The sequence below is a fragment of the Streptopelia decaocto genome (assembly GCF_964273445.1).
Source record: "Streptopelia decaocto genome assembly, chromosome: 12".
NCBI lineage: Eukaryota > Metazoa > Chordata > Aves > Columbiformes > Columbidae > Streptopelia > Streptopelia decaocto.
In genome coordinates this window covers 16,381,471-16,401,317 of record NC_138667.1, presented here as the reverse complement: position 1 = coordinate 16,401,317, position 19,847 = coordinate 16,381,471, and the positions used below count along the sequence as shown (strand labels likewise).

The window sequence follows — 19,847 nt, the reverse complement described above, 5'->3', positions numbered from 1 at the left end:
AGTACCTTAAAAATAAAGCTGTTCTACAGGCACTAGAAATCATCACCAATAATGTTGTACAACTGCAGAAATTATCACAGGTATTTTTCCCTTCATTTCTAGGAACTACAGTGAATTCTTGTATTTTCATTCACGACCTCTAGCATACTCTATTTCTTTGCCCATTACAGCAAAATATTTCCATAAGGTAAAAATATCCTGCGCTGTAATGAAATACCACCAGCAGCATTTTCAAAATGTTGTGCAAACCTTCCTCTGCCTCTAGTGAGGTCTATCAGCTATATAGGTTGTTATAATAACTGCATTACAACAATATGATGTTTACTATGTAAAGGAAGTTTGGTGAACATTTTCTTGTAGGCTTTAAATAGCCATGGAAAAAGTGATTGAAGTATCCAGATCTCAGTTTTGTTCTTCCAGTTACAGACCAATTTAAAGCTCTTACAGAAGACTCTGAAATCAATAATAAATAAACAAAATATTTCTTTGCAATTCTAGTGGTTAATTTGATGCCTTCCCCCAAGTGATGCTGAAGGCTCAAGGCTGATCATCCTACTCGTAGCCACACAGCTTGTACATTTAACATCCGATTTCGTTCTCCCACACATTATGAATTTGATGAGCAGCAATGCCATGTATCATTTTAAAAATTATTCCAAGTGCATGCTTTCTCCTTGAAGATCTATATATCAGAAAGAGTGCAAAAATGAATTTCTTTTCAATCACGTATGAATAAGCACAGCTTTCTCTGGCATGTGAAGAGCAAAATCACTGTGCTTGCTAAAAGTTTCAGAATCCTCTTTAAGAAACTGGAGAGCACAATTGCACTGTAAAATTCAATTGTTCAGCTGTGCAAATTACACCCCAGACAGGTCTTATTTATTTTATGGATCCTATTTATTACTGTTCATTTGAGCTTTGTGTATTTTACATTTCTGGCAGCACATATATCTAAACAGATAGACTGCAGTGATTGTATTGGGCCAAAGGGGTTTTTATCACTCCCTAAGGTGAACAGTTTACCCAGGAAAATTGTATCTGCACTTCATTTCAAGTAAACCCCGAGGAAAATCTAAACAAATGGGGCATGATATGTTTATCTCTTGAGTTCTAAAAATACCCTCAGAAGCCAGATTCCCAGTATGGAAGGTGTCACTGCGTTTCCAAACAGAGATACAGGGCTTCAGCTCAGGCAGACCCTCATTCCAAAACAACAACCAAAATGACCTGACGATGCTGGGAACGTGCTGAAGAAACACATTCTGTGCAAAACAAATATTTCCTCTGACTTAGATACCAAGCCATAAGCATGAAACAGAGAAGGTTGTTTCTCAGTTGAAGTTGAAATTGCCTAAGTTGGTCACATATGGTTTCTGTCCCAACCAAACCAACGTATCTTTATTTTTTACTATCTAGAGAGAGACTGGGACAGAAAGCTTGTTACACACAAATAAACAGTCTGAGGACATATCTGCTATCCAGAAAATACGTAAATATGCACTGAACCTAGTGTTAAGTGTTCCGGAGGGCACGCTTAAGGTTGCAAAGAGAGGAACAGAGATGTAAAACCTACGTTAAATGTACCTGTTCGTATGTCTCGACGTGTACACATCAACATCAACTCACATGCATGAGAGCAGCATCAAAACAGAAAATATGGGAAAAAAACCTGGGAAACTAGTCATTTGGCAAAATGAGCAAGACATGCCCAACCCTCTGATTACTTGAAGACAGTAATCAAGAAACATGCTACACAAAATTACTTTTCCTTTACATCTATTGTCTAATGAGGTGCAGTATCACACAGTATCTCAGTGAAAAAAACATCTTCTGGTCATTTTCTTGGCATCAACACTTCAGGTTTATTTTGTAACAACTGCAGCTATTTGGCTTTACAGTTCTTTCATCAATTGAACTGTATTTAAAAATACACTGGACCTCCACCAATACAATAGTAATTTCCTCAAATATCTGACACGTCTAATAATTTTTGCAAATTATGGAATGAAGTTTTAATGCCATGAAATGACCAATTTCCACATGACTAAATATGTATGTCTGAAAGAGTGATTCATCAACAAGTTCATACACTGGCAATGCTTCACTATGCAAAACATATGACACTTATTAAGCAAAGAATTCACATTTGCTTAATATTTGCTCTTTGTGGGAGGTTTCCTGTCTCGCTCAGACCATAACACACTCTGCATTTCACACAGACGATGCTGAAAGAAAGCCTTAAACACAAAGTCCACAGAAGAGGAAACTCACATTTGCTCATTTGGGTTTCCTTAAGAAAATATTTTGGTAACTAATAACAACAGGTTCTAGCATTTTTTTATTTCCTTTGAACAGATGCGCTATGAATATCCAGAGCAGACTATGGAAAGTGAGCAGGAAAACCAGAAAACCTATGCAGTCTGAAATATGTATTAATACGCACTGTTTTATAAATCTGAGACTGTCAATCAGCCAGATGGCTCCAGACAGAAGTACTTACAGATGGGAAAGGGATATCAGGTCGTTGAAAGAACCTTCAGGAACACTGGAAATATCATTTCCATGGAGCGTCCTAGAAGAAGGGAGAAGCAGGAAGGGATCAAACCACAGTATTATATCTGCTCCCCACAAATGAAGGAATTGGTGCTTAAGAAAGATACTTAATTTTGTTCCTTTGAGAGTTTATATGAGCTTCACAACTCTGGAGCTTCCACACTTTATTACTTCTAGATGTTGACATTTAAAATAATGATACAATCACTGTCGTTGGTGACTAATGTTTTAAATTAAAAAGGTGACATACTATTTATGCTATAAAGAGTGTACTGATGACAAGCAGACCCTCACGTACAGACCTGTATGCTCTTATAGAATCCCATTAGCTGGAAACACAGAAAAAACAGAACGGGAAAAATGGGAATTGTGAAAGTTAAATTGAATATTGACTTCAGAGAGATCCAAGGAGAGAGTCCATGAGGGCAAATATATCTGCACTTCCACATTCTATTTTCCCATTCTTACAGTAGGAAATATCTCTTTGTGTGGTATTTTTAATATCTATTTGACAAATACATTTATGCTATCAGGGAAAATACTTGAAAATAGTTATTTTAAGCATGATTCACCCAGTGCAAAGAAACTAAAGTTTTTCCAGCAGGATTTTCAGGATCCTTGTGAAAGGGTTCTCCACCGTTTCCAAGGCAATTTAAGCAGCCACTTCATCTCTTTTCTTAGAAATATGTTTATAAGTGAGTTACACAGGCAAGCACAAGTGGAAAGGGTTTTTTGCAGCTTATAGAGCATGAAACTTCTATTCAAAGCAGCAGACAGAAGAGTGAAAGATAATTATTTGTAATGACTTGTGGCTTTCATTGCAATGTCAACTGCCGGCCCCGCTACAAAGTCACGCACCAGCACCAGAGGGGTGGCAGATAAACAGAGGGGACGAGCAGCTCTCGGAGCACCGAGGCTGGGATCAAATAGGAGAACAGCAACAAATGGGTGTGCGGGAGGGCACAGGATGCTGGGGGTGACAATTGCATAAAAACCCCCTAAAAAATGCACCAGGGAAGATACACAGTCCCGCCAGGTTTTATTTTATAATTAAATAAAGCAGCTGTTCAGCTGCTGTATCCTCTGCATCACTAGATAATTATCTGGCAAAAAAAATAGCATAGAGAAAAGTATTTATAGTCTGTTCTAACTCTTCTAGTTTGCATGTCAAGGAAAAGCAGTTTACTACTCCATGTAATAACAGACAGGAAGGAGGAGCCAAGAGGCATCGATCCCACTGGATCTCACCAGCCGTTTCTTAAGCAGAAGTTGGTAGAGAACTCGCAAAGGCGAGGGACATCAATATTTTAAAATTATATTTTCTGTTGCACTTCTCCCCTGAGTTGGTTCAGTTACAGCGAACTGCTGTATAGTTTATGTCCTCTTTCCCAGCTCCAGGAATTACTGCCAGTGCTGCAGACCTGGCGGAGGAGGCTGGAAAACAGAAACCTGCCGTGTGTCAGGTTTGTAGCAGCTCTTTCCCTCGAGTCATTTATTTTCTAATTTACCTGGTGATTTGCGGAACACACCAATCACATTTTTTTTATTTTTGTGACGGTACAAATGCTTAAAAGGCGCACACTGAGTTTGTTTAAAACAAACCAAATGTCTGGGCCCGGGGAAGTACATAATAGCCCCAGATGGAATACTGCGTCCAGTTGTGGCCCCTCAGTTCCAGCAGGACAGGGAACTGCTGAGGAGAGTCCAGCGCAGCCACCAAGATGCTGAAGGGAGTGGAGCATCTCCCGTGTGAGGAAAGGCTGAGGGAGCTGGGGCTCTGGAGCTGGACAAGAGGAGACTGAGGGGTGACCTCATTAATGTTTACAGATATATAAAGGGGGAGTGTCAGGAGGATGGAGCCAGGCTCTTCTCGGTGACAACCAATGATAGGACAAGGGGTAATGGGTTCAAACTGGAACACAGGAGGTTCCACTTAAAGATGAGAAGAAACTTCTTCCTGGTGAGGGTGACAGAGCCTGGCCCAGGCTGCCCAGGGGGGTTGTGGAGTCTCCTTCTGTGCAGACATTGCAACCCGCCTGGACACCTTCCTGTGTAACCTCATCTGGGTGTTCCTGCTCCATGGGGGGATTGCACTGGATGAGCTTTCCAGGGCCCTTCCAACCCCTGACATTCTGGGATTCTGTGATTCTGTGAGATGGAAATAAGAGCATCTCTTTTTCCATCCTTTCCTCCCTTTCTCCACCTTAACAGCACTACATGCTTCACCAGGATCCACACAATGCCTTGTAACTTATGAATCCTACGTTTACCTGCTGTTTTACACCAGCATACACAGCAAGGAAAGGCAAACTCGCCAGGGGAAGATACACCTCATGCTGTCCCCAGCGTGGGGCTGTGAATTCCGTGAACAGCGGCATCACCATCACATTTCACAGCGCTCGTGGCAGCTGCAGTTTCTGGAACATCTCAGAGTTTCCCTACAGAGCATCAAACCTCAACATCTACAGCAGAATTGTCCTTCTGGCACCTCGCTCCAGCACCAAAAACCTTCCCCTTCCAGCATCCCAATTGGGAAATTTTCTCTTAAGCATACCGAGGTTTCAGCTGTTCATGATAATACTTGGCATTTATAAGGATGGATCTCCAAGCAATTAATCTGAACAGGAAGAGGAAGGACATGAGCTCCCACACAGTAACTCCAGATAAAGCCCACTCACTAATTCTATACAGAATGACTGAGACATACCCCACAGCTATTAAAATAAGAAGCATTTTTGTTGGTATGAGGATGCAAGATCAGGTCTGAACAACTTGGCATCAAAATGTTCCCTTCTTTAATGAAATAAGCATATTTAAATAAGCAGAAGTTTATGTGAACTTTAAGTAGAATATAAAATATCTCATGTTAGTAGAATATTTCATAGCTTGTTTTATCTTTTTCATCAATATAACATAGAAAATTGTTTGGTGATGTGGAAAAATGTTTTTATTTCTGGACTTTGCCTCTTAGTTAAACCAGGACTAAATGTGAGAAGTTACAACATTGTCACACAAAAATCATTTCTAAAATTACCCATTCAAGCCTACCAGAGAGTTCTAATATTTATAATTATTTTGTCTCAATCTTGGCTTTTAAAATCTATTTACATTTACCTTCTAAAAAGACTTTGGACAAAAAAACCCACCCAAAACAGAAAGAATAAAAACGCCCACTACTTCCTACTGCAATAGCTTTGGTACAAAAACTACTGCTATCAACTTTTGCTTATGAAAAATCTCTAAAGACTATGTTGAAATTGCTCCCCAGCACACTTTGGCTGCCGTTCTGGATAAGCCACATGAAGACCAAAGATTAAAGGCCTGGTCGTGTAAATGCTGACATATATTCAGGCTTAAACATAAACTTGTTGACTCTGCACTTTACTCAGTTGGGTTTGTGCTGAAAAGCGTAAGAGACAGAGGACAGAACCGGATATCTGTCAAAGATCAACATCATACATCTGTGATTATTCTCATTTTCAAATACATATTTACTTTATTTACTACGGAGAGGCTAAAAGTAAAGAAAACATAAGGAATCTGGAAGACACAGAAGCCTGTATGAGAAGGTTCTGCTACCCTCAAGGGCATGAACAGCCAAGGGTAATGAGATCTCGATACTATTTTTATTTAAAATAAAATGTGGAAATTGTTTTGCTGATGTTTTCTCTTTTAAATTCCCCTGAAAATATGGATAATAAATAACTGACAATAACAGATTGCACACTGCCACTCAGAAGCCATTTTCTCTCTGGAGAATTGATTTTTAATAACCACGTTGATGACACGTGGCAAAAGTTGTAGCTGATACCAGAGTTTTGTGGGCCGTGATAAATCAAATCAATCTGGATGCTTCCAAATGCATGGAGCAGAGGCAGAGTTGCCCCTTTAGGCTCCATTTCAATCGTGCTGCTCCGTGCAAGACGGGGAGGGCTTTTGAAAAGACATTTTTTCAATTTGATTAGCAGATCATTGAGTAAAGCCAAAAGATAACAGTTGTTATTAAAATATTGCCCTTTGTTTCTGTCCCTACGTGGCCTGCAAGAATAGAAATGAAAAGACAAATTATAGCTATTGGAAAGAGTGAGGCATGGTATATCTACACTGTAATTCAGGGTAGAGTGTCCTACACTAGCTTTAATCAGGCTGGCTTGCATATTGGAAGCAGGCCAGAAGATGGTTCTATATGGAATAATTTATTTGGCCATGAAACAGAATATATTAATCTGTGCCTGAATTTCAGGACTCACGAAACAACTCAGATGTGACCATCCTAGTGCACTAAAAATCAGAGTCCCAAGCCAAACTTAAAACAGCAAATCCAAATCACATATCTTTCTAGTTTTTAATGATGAAAACGGGGAAGCTAAAGCTGTCTTATAAATTAGAAGGTGGAAACGTAGATATCTATTTCACCACTCAAACCAAAGTGAAAGAGCCTGGCCAAACAGCCTTGCTTTGCCTCATTACTTCCACAGTTGCAGTACTGCCCATGCCAGCACCTTAATTCCACACTTACAGAGCCATTGCACAGCAACCATTGCTCTTTCAATTCACTGAAACCTCCGCATGCGAATGACTTCTTAAAAAAAAACCAACAAAACCAACAGAAAATACTTCAGGACATATTCTTCAACTCCTCTGTCCTGACCTTTTAGTGTTCAAAGCTGTTTCTCCTTCAGCACACTGAATAATCTCATCACAGATATGCTATTTCACTGCTTCGCTTTCAGTTCACTGTGCAAGAAGTGACAACCCCCGTTGGCTTCTCCACCTTGGCTGGGCAGCTGCGCACAGGGTGATGTGTCCACGCAAACACGTGAGCAAACACAGCCCAGGGGTTGTTTCTGATGGGGCAGGTGGGGAGCGAGAGACAGTAAATATGAGTGTGAGCAAATTGTTCAATCCAGAAAGCTGCTGGAAGCAGCTACACTGGAAGGAAAGAGTGGAGAAAAGGATTTCCAAAGAAAGAAAACACACATAGACATCTGTGTGTGTGCTGCCAGTCAACATGAAGTGAAATTTCATTCACAGCTTAATGGCATTTCAGACAGGCATCGCAGCACCACTGGTACCCAATTGGGCTTGATTTACTCATTGTTTTAGTGTGGGGATTTCTAACTTACTTCCCTTTAGCTTGCATTCTTTTATGCAAAGACTTGCCTGCAGAAATCTAAATTAACAGAAAATATTCCAAAAATGTGCAAGTTTTCAGTAAAGACACTCTTGCTGAAGCATCGAATGGAATCCTACACTCTAAAATATGATAACGTTCTTACAGACAAAGAGACAAGTCCTTTCCAGTGGGGCACCCAAACATTGTTCAAGTAGAAGAGAGAAACATACTTCATGCAGCCTCTTGGAGGCCTATTTTCAGTATAGTTCTTGTCCCTGAACTATCAGAGAAAACTCATTCATCCTGAAAACAGGTAATTGCTTCTTTTCAAAGTTTAGCATTCACCTGCTCTAATCATTACCGGACATATTGCACCTAAGTACAAGTACATTGAAGCTAATTGTGTGAAAATATTTATGACTACTGAATCAAGTGAAAGCCATCTGCTCACGAAAAGCCGCCCTGCCATCAACAGCATTCTAATAAGCTGCAACTCAGCTGCATCGAAGAAGTGGTACTTACAGCACCCGAAGAGACCTGAGCCCATTGAACGCGTGGACCGGGATGCACCGAAGTCTGTTGTAACTCAGGATGCTGAGGGAAAGAGAGAACAGAGTTGCAACATTGATTATTTCACTACTAGAACAACCACAAAGCAGCATGGAAAACCCCATGCTTAAGAAACAAGTTGTATACTATTTGTTCAACACCTAAGATGGTGTCTGAAAAGCAATTAAAACTGTTATCAAAACTTTGGGCTACTTACAGCGTTGATAACTGAGTCATGTTGCTGAAGGTGTAATTGGCCAACACACTTATGCTGTTGTTGCTCAGATCACTGAAGAAACACACAGAAAATATCATTTATCTGTATGCACTGAGAAATGTCTTTTTTAAAGATTACACAATATGTGCACAGCAAAATGCCTGAAGCGATTGAAAAGTCACATATTATCAACCAACACAATATTTTCTAATCAACTTTGAATAAGCTCTAAAACCAAAGCACATCAGACTTCCCTGAAACCCTTCAGACTCATAAATATTAAGGCGCATTTACAGCATATAACATTCCAAAAAAAAAAAGTGAATGCAAGCAAAATTTTTGAAGAAGGATAAATTATTAATAATAGATGATAAAAGCATGGGTGAATATTTGCTGTACCAACTTGCTTTGCAATTTATTATAGGCATTCCATTTCCATCTGCTTTTCACATTGACAGCTATTAGAACAAAATTTCATTTTTCATTTACGAAAGCATTTTAGGCGCAAACAGAACATTTTGTTTTGTTGTTGCTCTCCCTTGAAAAACAAAATCAGATACACTTCCAAACAAGAGACTGTTTTAAAACAGAGGATGCCAGTTTTCTTTCCACGTTGTTTCTGTGTGAGGTTGTTCTGCCCATTTGACTTGAGTATCCACAGCTGATTCGAACAGCATTTGAAAATTTCTGATAAATAGTCCAGCCAAGAAATTTCACTCTTGTGTATTTCAGGGAGCAATTGACTGAAAAAAAGTCTGGTTGAGTCTACCTGTATCGCTGTTCATAGCAGAAACAGCTATGCAAATTTTCATTGCCTCAGTATTATAAATACTGCCTCACCTAGAGCAAATGAACGCCGGCTCCTCTGTTAATGACCTTTACAGCTTCGCACAGATAAATCTGCCAAGCGAAGCCGTAACAGAGGCTCCGTGGGAGCCTGGAACAGGCTCTCTGGTGCCCTCAGTCACCTCACTCTTTATGAACACTTTCTGGCAGCAGTGGCCACTGTGACATTCTTTCCAAATTCAAATTACAGAAGTCTGTTTACCCCCCCAAATACTAATTATTTCTGTTCCACCTACAACACAGTGCAGAAAGCGTAACGCAATTTTCTTGACATTGAAACTGTGTGTTTCTTACATCAGCGTCAGGTGTCTGAAGGCGGAGAGCCCCTTTGGCACAGCAGTCAGATGGTTTCCTTCCAGGTATCTGAAAAAAGTCAGATTTGACAATTACACAAACATGTTAACAAGAACTCCTGTCACTCAGTCTGCAGGATGAATGAGGAAAAGATAAACTCAGTCAATAAGGGAATTATCTTTGATTCATTGCTTGGAATTTTTTAACAGTTTCCCTTTTAAAAGTGAATTATCCAAAATGCAAAGCATGACGATAGCTTATTGCCTTTTTTTTTAAAAGACTTGGAAGTGAAATACGGATCTCTGGCCTACAGCAAACAGAAATGACCATCTGGTGCTTCTATGACAGCAGCTGGAGAAGGGGAGAAAAAATGCGGAGCCTGTGCCCTGAACTCATAGACACCTTTAACAAGTTTCTATAATAATGCTGAGGGCTGATTAACCCTGTTAGGAAAGTTTTTGTCTTGTGCATGTAAGTCCCATGTACAGCCAGAAGTGGAAGAGGAGCTGCACTGCAAAAAGTCTCATTTATTCCAGTGTCAACACAAACATCCATCAGTTTGACACCACATCCATTACAGCAATTCCTACCATGGCACATACACCCTCCTCACCTTCCCTTTTCGAAGTACGCTGGTACAGGAGGAAAACTTGGTATGAATCGAAGACCAAAGACCAAGTTCTCCTTGAATACAAGCACTGAGTGCATTTAATAAAATAGCTTGTGTTTCCAGAGTGGAAGTTGTTTGAGACGGCACTGAATGTGTCTCTATTCAGACACACACACAGTAGGGCTAAAGCCTTTTGGGATAATCCTGGGTGCTCATACGGTGCCTGTATTTTGCAGTTTTTCTCCACTGAAGAAACAAGAACATTCAGTAACCAAGGGAAGAACCCTGAACAAATATAACATTTTCCAAAAGTTTGCCTGGAAGACAGCACAGGTACTCCAGACCACAGCTGACGTGTGCTAGCGACGACACATGGGGCTTTTCCTGGTTAGCACAAAATACTGGAGACAGAGCTGGAGTTCTCTTCCTTACCCTTGGCTTTTGGCTGAAACTGCATCCCTGGAAGATACCAAAATAACAAGGCTCCAATGGACATTGACCACTGGGGTCCCATGACACTGCCAAGGTGATTCTCCAGACATCTGCACATCCAACCTTCTCAGCAAGTACTATGGAGGAGGAAAGCACTTCTCCCTCCTCAGCTGAGCATAAAAGATGATATTTCTCTTTCTTACAAGATACTTTGGGGGATTTTTCTTAAGGTAGACATGGGGCAATGCAATTGATGTGGGATGTTTTGAAAGACAATCAAGCATAGCCAGGAAATGCAGCCCACAGCCACCGGAACACTGAATGTGCTACCTCCTCTCCTGCAAATATGATCCGATAATCATGTTAAAACTTTTTATCCCACACATACAATTTCCTTTTCTTTGGCAACAAACCTCCTTGTTCTGCATTTACTATAGCAAACAACAATAATAATAGATTATTACTGTGCTATATGTTCCTTCTCTACATTGACTGTAACAACACAGAGATATTTGTGTAAACTAAATCCAAGAAAATTTTCCCACAAACTTTATTTTTACACCATTTAAAAATAAAATCTATAAACACTACCAGAATTTTTACATAAAACATTTTATTAACTGTCACATGTTATTCTTCCCCCTGGCTTCTATTTCAGCATTATGCCCTTTCTGCTGCTTCGGTTCTCTTTTCAACTGAACTATTCCAACCAAACCTCCCCAGTCCCACGTTTATCCATCCTGCCTGCGCACAGGATCCCAGCACGGCAGGGTCACCTTAGAGCACGCACTGGAGCCGATCTGGTTCCTGCTTAAAATTAGGCTGGACAACTGGGACTACAGGCTTTTGAATTTTTAACCAAAAGCAAAATCATTCCTTAATGAAAAAAACCTATTGAACAAATTAATCTCTCCATTCACAAAGGTCACAAGCATCGAGTGACAGTGTTGGACATCAAACAGTTAGCTCTCGCAAAATCGTGACGGCTGCTGTGCTGGTGCAGATTATCACAAACCAGAGCACGGGTTAGTTATGCCACATTAACACCTCCCGTGGATATTCATAGTCTGCAAGTGTAAAGTCACTTGCTTCATTTTGACTAAATTTGATATAAATTATTTTGAAAATGGAGTTCCTTGGAGAATTCACACCACAAATTACATAGAAGATCCTCAGAAATCAATCACATGTGTTACTATTTAAAGAGGGCAAACCATGTCTCATTTCCCCAGCCATGGTTTGCTATGGATGCAATAAGTCACGGGGAGTCTGCACCTTCTCTTTCACCCCAGAAAGTCACAAATCTTAAACCCACGCATGACGGTGTGTTAAGGCTCCAGTGTTTATTCCAAGTGCAAAATCCAAAGGATTTCCAAAGGAAATCAAAAGCAGGTCATGTATTATGTATTTGGAAGCTATATCTGATTTTCCTTTAGGAAAGGAGACTGGGCTCTTGCAACGTGTTGAAAACTTTAGAAATATATTTTCAGGATATTCTCCTGTTGATCCCAATATAAAACAGCCTGAAATTTGAACAAAGTGATGATGACTGGCCAGGTTCTTCCCCCCTGTTTTGCTTTCTGGTGCAATCAGAAGTCAAGGGTGCACATTTTAATCCAGTGCTTCATTACTCAGCTAACACAGACCCCTAGAGATAAACTCTACAGAGGATCTGCTTTGAATAGCTTTGGATTTGTACTGCATGCAATTTGATGGTTATAGAAATGCGCTAGCAGAAAGCTGCAATACTTATACCAGTGGTACAATTTCTGAACAAATACAATTTTACATGGAAAAATTACTGATTATATGCTTTTCGTACATGCATAAGAACAATTCACCACTGTTAAACCTGTCAGCACATTATACAAAGAGTGGCAATATTTTCCAAGCAAAAGGCATTCATTTTTAAAGCACATTTAAGTGAAAGGAATTTGAAATAATGGGAGCTTTTAGGGCATAAGAGCAAGGCAAGAATCAGGAGGATCTGAGCGGCAACATGAGAAGAAACCCTTTGCTGCAGGTGAGCTGCTCAGAGTGGGCCAGGGGACATAGTGAGGAACAATTACAGTTACAAAACTCTGTGTAATTATGTATACGTATATATAAACAAATAAACCTGGATGAAGCTACAGACACCCTGCCCAAACAACCCAAACCACAACAGAACGATGCGGAGGGAAGACTGTATTTTGAATTCTTTTCCCTCCTTACCCAAAGTAAGAAGATGTACGTGGCATCTGGTATGCAAAGTCATTCTGGCATGAATGAAAAAACTATATGTCTGATTTTAATGCTCAGAGTCAAGTTATTAATACACAGAGTGAAGAGTGGGTGTCAGCTGCCTTAACACAGACATGCTGACTAGTATCCAAAACAACCTCATTTGCTTCCAGAAGTCTCTAGACTCTATAGTTTAATACATCAAACTGAGCCTGAAGTCTCAATCATGACTTATAACCAATAAGCAGTTACCAGAGCCAAAACTGAAAAGAACACGGTCACGCCGCGCTCCGGTTCCCGCAGAAGCCCCAGGGCTCATCCAGCACCTTCCGCACACACTCCCAGCGCATACAGAACATTCAAAACTCTGCAGAAAAGATGACAGCTGTTCTTTTTCCAACTTGTCTATTTTTATACTGAAACCACTTGGATTGGAGGTGATATAACCAGCACAAGGTGCCAAAGCGTCATGTAACAATTTGAATCACTTGGAACCTTTTTTTTTCACTGAAATGTCTATTCAGCCATAAAGTCAAGCTCACAGCGGCCATCTGTGCTAGGAGAAGAAACTGGAGAGAGAAATCAGTTCTCAAGCAGTAATTGAAAAGGCACAAAGCCTTCTTTAATTTAATATTTCATATAGAATGTTACATTAAAAAAAGAGATGATACTCAACAATTTAATGCAGCTCTAAAATTAAGTTTAGTCTTTTTAATGCAGGTATCCCACATCCTAAAATTTTTAAGCAACTTTCATTTCCTAAAAATGATGATCTAGAAGAGCATTGGATTGTGAAAGATGAAACATATCTGCAAAGCATGAATGTTAAGAGCTTCAATTACAGTTTCTTAGGGAGGAAATAAAATTCAAGTCTGGATGTAGGTACAAAGCTGGATCTTGATCCTTTTTAAGTTTGGCAAATTTAGACTCTGGATTTTCCTGCATTTATACATCAGACAACAGCCTACAGGTTTGACACGCAGAAACATGACTGTGTTTGGCAGAAAATTGAAGGCCCTAAAGTTAGACGTACCTCTCTGAGTGCTAAAGTCGCCTTTCCAATATGTACCCACACTTCACCAGTCTCTGAACACCTTATTTGACAGTATTGATACTATTTACTTTTTCTAAACAGATTTGAAATACAGATTTAAGTCGTGTACTTCAGCTGCAACTAAAATATCCTTCTGCAGAACTATCTATTCTCTTGATGGGAGAGTTTTCCTCCGCAGTGAATTAAGCCGGCTGTAAAACCTTTTATGACACAGGACCACGTAAGCCTAAGCTTTGGTCTAAATTGTTTCTCTATTTTATTTTCAAAGGAAAATTCGCTGAAGTCTGTGTTAGGGGTCAGTGCATGAAGCAGTGCAGATTGCCAGACAAGCAAAAGCATTCTGAAGCAGATGATTTTCATCCGATATCTCACTTCAGAGTTATCCCTTTGATCAACGGCAACCCAGGCACGCTGAAAAACGGCACTAAATTGTTACAATCTTCTACATGCATCATAACTAACTGCTTAGAGCATATTTATTGCATCAGTCTGCATGGCCCAGGTGTGAGCCACTATTTGTAGTTACGAGTCAAGAGAAATCACAAGTGCCTTGGAAGACAGAAAGAAGGGTTGAGATCGGTGGCAAATACCTCCAAGTACACGTGGCAGCAAATGCATGGAAAGCAATTGCCAAAATCATCTTGGCAGCTGGGGATTCAGTTGAATAAAGGTGCCGTGCTAAGGCCAAGGCAGCAAGAGGCAGCAAACTAGAGGTGGGGAATAAAGAGCTAAATGAGTTCAGTGGGATCCCTGTGCTGGTGAGCAGGTCAGCACTTGGGAAAACTGCAGGGCTGTGAACTGAATGGGCTTGCAGGCCACATGAACCCAAATGGGAGAGAAAATGTTTGTGAGAGAAAGAGACATAGCAAAAGTAACGCAAATATTAATGTGTGTTATTATAAATGGCAAGAAAAATAAACATTAACAATGATGCATGGAGGCAGATTTTCCTAACCAACCTATCTGTGCTATCATATAGCTCAGTGTCATGATAACATTTGGAGTCTAGAGATGACATGATTAGTACATATTTATTCTAAAATACACCACACTCATTATGTTACAGCTTATGCACATGCCGGCCACATTACTGCCTCCCAATGTTTTTCCCCAGTGCAAAATATTATTTGCTGTAGGTCCATAAAAGCAGCTGGATGCCATCAGATAAGACTTTATTAGAAATAGACTATACTTTTGTTTAAAAAAAAAAAATAGCATTCACACACAGACGTAGTATGTAAAAAAAATAAAGAGCATGGGAAACTTAGTTCATATCGACTGGGGGGAGGAGGAAATAAGAAGAAAAGAAGGGAAGCCTAAAACACTAACCAGCAGCAAAGCTAAGTTCCAAACTAGCTCGTTGCATGAACATTTTACTTCTGAACATCTGGACTAGAAAACTGAGTATGTTAGAAAAACCCAAGGCTTCTCTTCAGAGCAAGCAAACAGTGGGAAAAAATGTCAGCAGTACGTAAATATACAGCAAAGGAATTTGGAAGAAACAACATATTTCCCTATTCCCAGGAAACTGTAAGGAGGCTTGCCCATGATGATGGGGTTTTGTGAAGGAATCACTGGGAAATAGAAACTTCTTGCATCATCATCCCTCTAAAAAGCCAGGAAACTTAGTGATCTTTTCAACTCTATTCTAGATGGGAGCCTCCCTGCCAAGGTAATCCCTCCTCCCAAGGGGGGTACAAACCAAACACAGGGATGTCTCCTGTCATTCCAAGCTCTAAATACGAAGGAGATAATGGTTTTCACATGCTTTGTGTATATACAATCCAAAAGAGAAACTCAAGAACAAAGTTGGAAGGAGCGAGCCTATGTCTTCAGTCCACCATGTAATAAAACATTGCTGGTGATCCTTTTGCTGAGCTTACATACAGTGAAATCTGACCCAGCGAGGGGTACTATTTTCCCTATGGGCCTGTGCAAGAGGTATGTTAATTTTTTGCACATTGCTATTTAATACCTGTTACAATGAAAGAATTCCTGTTTTAAGACCTCTAAAAGAACGTAAAAGAAGTTCTGAGAAGGTTATATTCAGCTGTAACAGACTGGTTTATCTAGATACACGGCAGTTCTTCCCCTTAAACCATGCTGTCTGGTTTAAGAAACACACTGCCGCTTAATAAAACGCACTGCGGCTAATATGCCTTGTGAAGGAATATATCAATAATGGAAGCTTATAAATGTCAAAAAAAATTACTCTAAAATGCTCCCCTGCATCATATCACCGTTCAGGCCTCCTGCAGGGAGGGAGCTGTGGGCTACCAACATTTGTAGCTTCAGTACCTGCAGCTCATCTTTTGGTACAGATACAAATAAGGAGCTCAGTTTATGTTGGTTGAGAAGAGAGTGAGATCAGGACTGAATTTTGAGACAGCTGGGACAGTTTCAAGGTTATATTTGCAGAACATGAAATATTCAGAGCCAGCCAGTCCAAAGCTGACTGTTCTGCTGACACATTTCTGGACTGAAAGCAGAAAGGCAAACTAGAGGCTCGCACAGCCAAGAGGCTCCTACTGAAGAAGACAAGTCACGTCAGCTCCTGTGAACTCAAACTGTTCAGTTCCAGGCTACTGACTCATTTGCCAAGAAACAGCTTAAGAAAGATGGCAGTTTTCGAGAATGTGAGATTAATTTCACTCATTCTGTGAAAGTTATGTTGTCAGTGTATCAGAAAGTATCATTAAAAAAAAATGCAAAATTTAAACCTAAAAATTCCTCAGTGGGGCAGTGACAATCATAGTAACATCTGTGGTATCTTATTGTTGGCAAGTCATATTTGAATGCAATGAAACCTGAACAAGAACAGAGCAGAAACCACCTTGCAGACTTTTTATCACTGATAGCAATATATAAGGGAATACAGGCCTGGACTTGGATTTTAATTCAAACCATAATTAACCATGCCCTGGCTAACAGCGTTCCAAGGATGTGCATTCATTAATGCAAAATTTCCATTGTCACTTCAGTTATGACAGACACTCTCAGTACACTCCTCATTCAGCAACAGTCTTGTATTTGACTACACCACTGGTAAGAAACAGGGCAAACCCCGTCCTCGCATTGCAAAGGGAGTAAAACTAAGTGTATCTCATTCATCAGCTGTCTTGTTACTAAATAGTAAAAACACTTCTAGATACTGAAAACCAGCAGAATCAGGTTTTAGTTCATTACAAAATTCAGAGAAGTTACCAGCTAACTTAACCAATTATTTTCACATAGAAACATTGATGACATTGTAACAAGACTCACCTGGGACAGATTCAATGAGAAAGGGAAAACAGCTCAGTATTTCTATTACCAATTGTTTAAGCCAGGCAGTTCTACCAGTGTATATTCTTTCCATGGAAAGAACCAAAATCCACTGTAAAGTCATAGCAAGAGGTGGACAAAAAGACAACTAGAAAGATGGTTCTCAACTAGGATGAATTTACCTTACAATTTAATCTAATTATCTGTTATTTTAGACATCTCATGAGGTTTGGAGAAAAGAATTAATTGTTTGTTTCCACCACTGGCTTTCTTTCATTTTTCCTTTCTTTTTCTCTTTATTTTTCTTTTTCTCTTTCTTTTTCTTTTCCTTTTTCTTTCTCTTTTTCTTTCCTCAGAGGATAATTAGCTCACAGCTGCATAAGTCAGGAACATGTTTTCATCATCCTTTCAAACTGCCTGTTCTGAGTTTAGGCTGCTCAGAAGCACTGCAGGATTATTTGATACTAATATACGCATCTGTTCCCTACATAGAGAATTAATGGACACAGGGATAAACTCTGTTCCCATTACGGTGCAATGTATTCAGTCAAGGGACAAAGAAGTACAAAAATAACAGTCAAAACATATGGAAAGCACCAAAACACCAGTCACTACAAGGCAAAACCCCCAAGGCCCTACAAAGCCTCACTATGATGTAATTTCATGAACTTCTCGCGGAAGGAGCTGTGTAAAAGGGAACTTACAGCTCGGTCACGTCTTTGGGAATTCCTTTGGGCAATATCCGCAGCCCTTTGTTGCTGCACCGAACCACCGAGTCCACGCAGGTACACTGGGAAGGACAAGGAGGGGAAAGCAAGCAGCTGCTTTCATCGTTACCTGCACAGGGGGAGAAACAGGGCGTTAGGAAATCAGTTTTACAGCCCGATGTTGTGCGCTTGGTAGATAACTGCTTACGAGGGCCCAGGAGGGACACCCTGGAAGCCATGGGGACCATGCCAGGATTTTAAAGGAGATCCAATGCTTTGGATCAACCCGCCTTCTTACAGGTTATTTAGGCAACACGAACAACAGTTCAAAAACTGAATAGCAATATTTTTAAATAAATATTTTTTACTAAGGAGTATCAACTTCTCTGTAATTCTGGAAATCGCACTAACATCAGTTACGTGAATCTCAAATCCTTTCCCCCTGCCCCCAAATGCACTAGCTGAAATGGAGAACTTGACCAGAACCCTACCTTTAAACTCAACTAGGCAGATGATATCCACTATCTGCTTTAACAAGATGTTTTTTTTAATTCAGCTTTTAGATGTTATTTTTAGATGTTAATTTTAGGTGTTCATTTATCAACTGAGTTGTAAAACCTCATTGTTTTTGACAAGGATAAGCAGGCAAAACCCAAACGGAGCAGCATACTTCCAACTGCTGGCAATCCATCTGCGCACACATAAAAATATCTACTTTCTCCAAAAACGGTTTCAAAGTTCCATAAACAGCAGATTAAATCTTGTAATTGAAGAACAATAGGGTTTCTGCAGAACAAACCAACTCTTTGAAGTGAAAAAACATTAAAGCATGGATTTTCCCCAAAAGCAACAGGCTTTGCAAAACATAAGGCAAATGCACGTTGAAGTCTCTCAATGTATGTGAAAGGAAACACTTAGTGGCATGTTCTCTAGATGACAGGGAGAGGAACCGCACAAGGGCTGGTGAGCAGAGGCAGCCGGAGTCCGCAGACCCGGCGCCGCAGTCCCAGCGCACACGGCCGCTGTCGTCCTGTGCCGCTTGAAAAGAAAGAAATGATGCAAGGACTAATTGAGACAGATCTGCTGCTTTCTTCTCTCTGCTGGTTGTACCCAAGAGCATTGAGATCAAACAATAAGACTGGAAGTCCTGACACGAGATAACAAAATTACCCATAAATGTATGGGTAGGGGATCGTTTGTATTCAGAGGGACGGAGGAGCATGACCAGCCTGCAGAAGAACAGGGGGAATTTTTTAATTTTTCTCTCCTGCTGAGCTTAATGAGCTTAATGTCTGGAAACAGAATTCAAAGGCTTTCGTAAACCTGCACAAAAAGCACGTTGCTTCAGCATATTCGATTTTCCTCTGTGCTGTGTTTTACACCCTGCCACCATCTACCTTCCAGTCACCGCCGCTGCCTGAGCGACTGTGTGACAGAGAAAGCTCCCGAGCATGGAATGTAATTTTGTGGACCAGGATATTTCCTCTTCTTTCCTCCTAAACTAAACGCAAACTTCTCTTTAATGACTACACTTGGCTCCCTTGAGCTCTGAGCCCAAGCACCTGGGCCTGTTGCCAGTCTGCTCGACTAGGACAGGAATTAATTTCTACTCTGAGTAGGAAACTTCTGTCACTCTCATGGTCTCTTTAGAGGTATGACTAACTGCAGCTCCAGCATGTCTGGTCTTCACAGACAATCACAGCCTACAAGTCAAGTTAGCAGTGCATTCATCAGGCAACATTTCTCCTTACTATTTTCTCTAAAATCTGCTTGATCGGAAGACAAAGAACCACCTGGAGAATGAAAGAAATGTCAAGATTTTTTTTAAACCTATACGGACCCAGCAAAGCATTAAACATCACTGAGTCATTTCAAATCATACCTAAGCTTTTTAAATTCCCTGTATTCATACCTGTTATTGGTGAAACTGAACAACATCCAAAACTAAAAGACTTTCCAAGCAAGTACTATTCTCACTGGTA

General features: G+C 40.2%; 1 protein-coding gene across 2 annotated transcripts in view; it reads right to left on the bottom strand.

Annotated features, from left to right (window-relative positions):
- Window positions 1-19,847, bottom strand: part of SLIT3 (slit guidance ligand 3) — a 482,015-nt gene that overhangs the window by 75,271 nt on the left and 386,897 nt on the right. For both annotated transcript variants that reach the window (XM_082064057.1, XM_082064056.1), the window contains 5 exons: window positions 17,863-17,995; window positions 9,576-9,644; window positions 8,436-8,507; window positions 8,192-8,263; window positions 2,501-2,572 (listed from right to left, as the gene is read on the bottom strand). In XM_082064057.1, the coding sequence (XP_081920183.1) occupies window positions 2,501-2,572; window positions 8,192-8,263; window positions 8,436-8,507; window positions 9,576-9,644; window positions 17,863-17,995 (418 nt within the window). The remainder of the gene's footprint in view (window positions 1-2,500; window positions 2,573-8,191; window positions 8,264-8,435; window positions 8,508-9,575; window positions 9,645-17,862; window positions 17,996-19,847) is intronic.